This window comes from Equus quagga, chromosome 10, assembly GCF_021613505.1.
Source record: "Equus quagga isolate Etosha38 chromosome 10, UCLA_HA_Equagga_1.0, whole genome shotgun sequence".
Lineage (NCBI taxonomy): Eukaryota > Metazoa > Chordata > Mammalia > Perissodactyla > Equidae > Equus > Equus quagga.
The window spans coordinates 3,641,475-3,647,474 of NC_060276.1; the positions used below are offsets into that span (position 1 = coordinate 3,641,475).

Below are 6,000 nucleotides of genomic sequence, written 5' to 3' on the forward strand. Positions count from 1 at the left end.
AGAGCCTGTTAAAAATGTAGGCACCTAGCCCCTACTAGGATTGAGATTCTGATTCAGACAGTTTAAGGTGGGTCCCAGGAATCTGCATTTTTACCAAACTCCTTAGGTAATTCTGCTATGCATGGCCTCCTAGCCACATTTAAACATTATTCTTTATCTTCTATTGCACATATTCTGCATACTAAGCAATCAAAGAACAAAACCCCTCTTACTTGTAGCGTCATATGGTTGAAGTCTTCATAGGTGTGGAATGATGGAACCCAATTAGATTGCTCTCTAGAGCTTTCTGGACTGTCTTTGTCTTTTTGCAAAAAGGAAGAAAAGACAGAAAACTGTCACATTAAAATTATTAGCTATGGGTATTAGACTTTTCAAAGTTATAATTAATTTTATAGAAAAGACTCTCATGAGAAAATACTGAGTGCTCATGAAGGATCTGATGTAGACTAACTAATTGCTTATAAATTATCATAAACATAGAAGTGTTTGGAATTGAAAAATATCTTGAAGATCATCCAACTCAGTTTCTACTAAGCACATTATGACCTCTCCAACAACTTATGATTTTCCACCTCCAGTTATTTCCTTTTCTTTGACTTGTTAAAGTCTTCTGAATTCTACCAAAACCCAGTATTCATAATACGTCAGACAAGGTACAGGCTGTGTCAAGGGCTCTGGGCATATCCAGACACCTAAAATCTCCCCAACGCCTGGCTGCAATAGGGAATTCCATGATTTAGTTTGACCCAATTAAGCTTTTAGCAAGGGCCCTTAACTAGAAAATCTTTAAGCCCTATCTTGTATCTCTTCAAAGTTCTTGACGCTGTTCTATCTCCCATCCATCCTTCTCCATTCTTCGAGGTTTTCTCGTTTTCTCCATGAGCAGTATTTCTGCTCCTGTGCTCACTCAGAGCCTTTGCTATCAACATCTGGCCCTCTCCATCTCCCCCAATCCCACCTACTCCGCTGACTTCTCTAACTCAGGGACTCCACTAACACAGCCCTCTAACCTCCAGTTATTTTAATGCATATCAATAAATGTTAGTTTCTTCTCCTCACGGAAAAGTTAGAGACCCATGGCATACAGATCAGGGTTAGAGACCCTGATATCTATTAAAAACATTAAACCCCTAACAAGGATAATTCTGAGAGCAGCACTTGCTTTCTTAGTGGGTATGAGTCTCAGATCCTTTCCTATGAGTAGATTCAGATAAGAAGGAGGCCAGGCATGAGCAGGAATGCTCCAGAACCCTCACTAAGGAGGGAATGAGAAGAGGGCATGTAACTTCATGGGAAGTAGAAATAATATGAAAAAGAAACCACACCAATTACACAACTGCCTCAAAGTCAGTGTGCCTGACAACTGCCCCCGCCCGGAAACTCAATTCTGGTCACAGTTCTTCAAACTCAGGATACAACCTATGACACTCTCCCAAAGCCAGTTTCTGAAGTCGCTTCCCCATTGACTTTCAGCTCCACCTAGTGACTTTCATCTCCCATACTCCATTTTTTATTTCCAAAGAAATAAAAATGACAGAAGAAAGTCCATATATTTCCAAGAAAAGAAAACTACTGTATTTATCACTCAATCATCAAAGGCTTTTCTACTTACTACTACCCGGGAACTTGTGCTTGTCTGGCTTCCAGGGCAGGCACCATATCCAGTTCTTTGCTATAACCCCAGTGCCTCGCACAGTACTTAACTCATAATAAAGATTTGGTAATTCTTGTTAAACTGAACCTCATTCATTCATTTACTTAACTGATACTTACTGAGTTCCTACTATGTATCCTACTCTGTTTTAGAGGCTCAGGATACAGTATGAACAAGACAAATAAAGTGACTGTCTTTTTGTGTCTTACAGACTTGAGTGAGGGGGAGACAGATAATCAACACATAGACAATGGACCTCATAGTTTCATGTATCTTTAAGTGCAATAATTTAGAGTGCGTGATCAAGGAAAGCCTTGCTGAGAAGGTAACATCTGAGCCAAGATCTGAAAGACAGGAAGACCCGGGAGTAAAGTACTTCAGACAGAGGAAGCAGTAAGTACAAAGCAAGGCAGGAAATAATTTGGCCTATATGAACAACAGACAGGAAGCCAAAGGAGCTATAGTAGGGTGACCAAGAGACAGAGTAGTAGGAAATAAAGTCTGAGAGTTAGGCAGGGCCAGATCACGTAGGGTATATGGTAAGGAGTTGATATTATTCTGAGTACAACATGAAGTGCTTTTAAGCAGGAAAGTGACATATATTTTTAAAAGATCAGTGTGGTTGTTTGTGGAAAACAGATCAAATTGGGGAGCAAGGGTGGAAGGAGAGAGTCTAATGAGGAAGCTTCCTCAAAAGTAACAGATGATGGTGGCCTGGATTAAGCTGGTACACCAAGGCTATGGAAATGGGGAGAAGAGAATGGATATGACATATATTTTAGAGGTAAAGCCAAAGGATTTGCTGATGGATTGGGTGAGGAGGTGAGAGAGATAGAGGACACAAGAATGACTTTTAGATTTTTAGCTTGAGCAGCTAGAAGAATGACTGATGGTACCAGTTTTTGAAATGGGGAGCACCAGGGGTAGGGGTGCGAGAGGCAATGGAATGGAGAGGGATCAAGAGTTCCTTTAGGGCCATGTTAACTTTCCTGTTAAATATCCAAGTGAAGAAATCACATAGGAAACTCTCTTGCTGATTTAACAATGAGTACGATTCTCAAGTGTGGCGCTCAGGTAGGAGGACAGGGTCAGAGAGATTTAAAAAGTAGGGGTCACTGACATCCAGGTAGCACTTCAAATTAAGGGACTGGATGAGATTACTTGCGAAATGAGTGTAGATATAGAAGAGAAAAGGTCCAAGGACTGAACCCTGGGGCACATCAATGTTTGGAAGTTGAAAGGGGAAGTAGGCGGATGCAAGGAAAGACGGAGGAGTGGCCAACGAGCTAGGAGAGAAATCAGGTGAGTGTATTATCCTGGAAGCCAAGAGAAAAGTGATTCAAGAAGGAGGGAGTTAAATCAGGCAATATTTGTCTTTCTCTGGCTTATTTCGTTTAACATCATACGATCAAGGTCCATCCATGTTGTTGCTAATGGGATGATTTTGTCTTTTTTATGGCATGATTTCACTCATATGTGGAAGATAACAAACACATGGATAAAGAGAACAGATTAGTGGTTACCAGAGGGCAAGGAGGTTGGGGGGGTGGGCAAAAGGGACAAAGGGGCACATATGTATGGTGATGGATAAAAATTAGACTACTGGGGGTGAGCACGATGAAGTGTATTCACGAAGTGATACACAATAATGTACACCTGAAATTACACAGTGTTATAAATCATTACAATCAAAATAAAATTACTTAAAAAGAAAAAGCAAATAGGAAAATGGGGGGAAAAAAGGAGGGAGTGGTCACCTGTCCAATGCTTTTGAAAGGTCAGGAAAGACGCGGACAGTTAAGGGACCAAAGAATTCACCAATGTGGAGGTCACTCTTATTCCTGACACACATAGTTGTACTGCAGGGGCAGGAGCTCCAGCCACAGTGAAGGGGGATGAGGAAAGAAGGAGGCATGAGGAAGCGGAGACAGAGTCTATACAATCCTTTCAAGAAGTTTTGCTGTGAAGGGGCACATAAACAGGGCAATAGCTGGAGGTATCATGGGATCAAGAAAGTTTTTTTTAAATAAGAGGTTTTTACAGAATCATTACATGTTTATGGGCATAATCAGCTCACATGTTTTGAGTTAAACCTACTTAAGTATTATAGGTACTATTTTAAATCCTCAAGGCCATGTTTCGCTTAGTAACATTTACCATATGCCTTCAAACGCCTAAGATACAGAAATCTGCATTATTATTGGCCAGTACACTTTTATTAATTCTCATTTCCTTGTTCCTCTTTTGTATGAACCTCAATAATATTTTCAGCATTGACCATAAGCAAATTAATGAATGGAGAGAAACTAGATATCTGTGTATTAAAAGGTGCTTCAGGAGACCTTCTGGTCATGAATCCCTCCCAAGAGTGTTTGAAGTAAAGGAGGAGAGCCGGCTGTCTCCCCCACAGCTAATTTCCAATGTGACTAATCAAAAAGCTCTAAGAATGGGTTAGTGGGCTCAAATCAAACCTTCCTCCTGAGACACAGCAGTAGTGCTCTGCGCTGTTTTCACTCTGTCTCCTTTTACGGGATAGCCATGAGTCTGCAGCAGGGTGCGTAGTTTTGCGAAGAGGGCTTTGACATGTTCCTTCTCTTTATTTTCTGATGTACCAGATGCATCCCTAATTGACAAAAAACAATCAGAGTTATTAATGGTAACGGGAGGGCTGGGAATTCAGATGGTGGAACAATGGATGGAAAGCAATAAGAAGAGAGAAAGGGAGATGTTAACGTCAACATCTGAGCAAAAATCCAGTCCCTTTGATCAGTCATAGGACAGCAATAACTGTCAATATTAAAACAAGGAAATGAAAGCCATTCTCATCTCCCTAAGACTGTGAGGCCATTGAGGGACCAGATCTGTCTCTATGTCTTCCATGGCAAAGCCCAGCACAATGTCTGGCACAGCGGCCTAAGAATTATATAAAATAAGCCCAAATTAATTTGAATTTGATGGTGGGTCTTTGTTCCACCATATATTCTTACCTGTTATAAGAGTACTTCTGATTAAGGAAAATTGTTTCTAAATGATCTGTAATTACTCAAGAGGCTCTCTCAAAGCCAATGCCCCTTCTCAGAGAGAAAGTTGAGCAATCTAATGCTAATTGAGATGTTTTTTACACCTTTAAAAAATGTAGACCATACTGAAAAATTTTGACAAAAACTTTTTGATCAGCACGCCAAAATTTACTTAGATACTTGAACTGAAAAAATAAGGTAATTTGTCTTCTCAAACGTAAATGAATTTAAGCTCTAGGCAAGCCAAGGACCCAAAACAGGCTTCTAAACCTATCAGGGAGTGTAAACCATTTATTTAGTGTCACTCTGGGCAGCCACCATGCAAGGTATGGATGACACAGTTTGATGAGGGGGGCTGTAAGACAACACTGGCAATACGCTAAGGATTATAATAGAGCTGGGGCTAGGGACTAGGGAAAATCCTCTAGAAAGAACAAATTTCCCTGAACGAGGCAGGTTTTCCCGAGGAAGTAGGATTTTGCTAGATGTGAAATGAGAACAAAGGACAGGGGAGAGGGCTTTGACATAAGTATTAGTCAGTTATGAGTTCATACCTCTGCTCTTTTTCTCTGTCCTCCTCATCCATTATTCAGTGATATAACAAAGAATTCTGAAATCAAAATGGAGCAACTTTACTAAGAAATCAGTCTATGATGAATCACAGTAAAGCAATAAGACTAATCAAAATTCTCAATTGCGTAGCACCTTTCCCTCCAGGAATGCCTACTTCTTTTAAAGATAGAATTTCATTAGTATCAACAATCCTCTCAAATGTTATGTAAATGTTGAACACTTGCTTTATCATATGGTCCCCAATGAATGTTTGTCACAATAATATGACAAATGAATATATTTTTGAAAGAGTTACGAAAACATCCTGTGAAGTTATACAACTTAATCCAAAAGTTAAGCATTTGTAGATTTAATTCCATATCCTAACTTCCTTTAATTCTTTTAACTTCAAGAACACTTAATGAAACAAAGACAGATGCGAGTTGAAAGCTTCATATCTAGCCACAATATCATGCCTCAACAGACCAATCTGCATTAATGCTTATATCACAGAAATCCTGGGGATATAGAAAACAGCCCTGAAATCACCAAAGTCCTCTGCTTTGAATTGTATAATTAGACTCAAACATCACCTCAAGGTCAAAGCCTCAAGGTAGAAATAAATGACATTCAAATATATGTGTGTTAAACAAGAAGAAACAGTTAAAATATAGCAAACATCCTTTAAATGCTTTCAAGCAGGTAAGGGAAAGTGCAGGGGTCAAACACTGGGAAGGCACTGAAAACCAAAACCAGTTAGTATACTAACCTGTG

The 6,000-nt window shown here is 39.7% G+C and overlaps 1 protein-coding gene across 1 annotated transcript in view; it reads right to left on the reverse strand.

The window, feature by feature from the left end:
* The window catches only part of PASD1 (PAS domain containing repressor 1), a 65,780-nt gene extending 60,520 nt beyond the window's left edge, over positions 1-5,260 (reverse strand). The window contains exons 1-3 of the mRNA XM_046673710.1: positions 5,229-5,260; positions 4,184-4,277; positions 213-332 (exon numbers count right to left, since the gene is read on the reverse strand). Coding sequence (XP_046529666.1) covers positions 213-332; positions 4,184-4,277; positions 5,229-5,260 — 246 coding nt within the window. The remainder of the gene's footprint in view (positions 1-212; positions 333-4,183; positions 4,278-5,228) is intronic.
* Between the last annotated feature and the right edge of the window lie 740 nt (positions 5,261-6,000).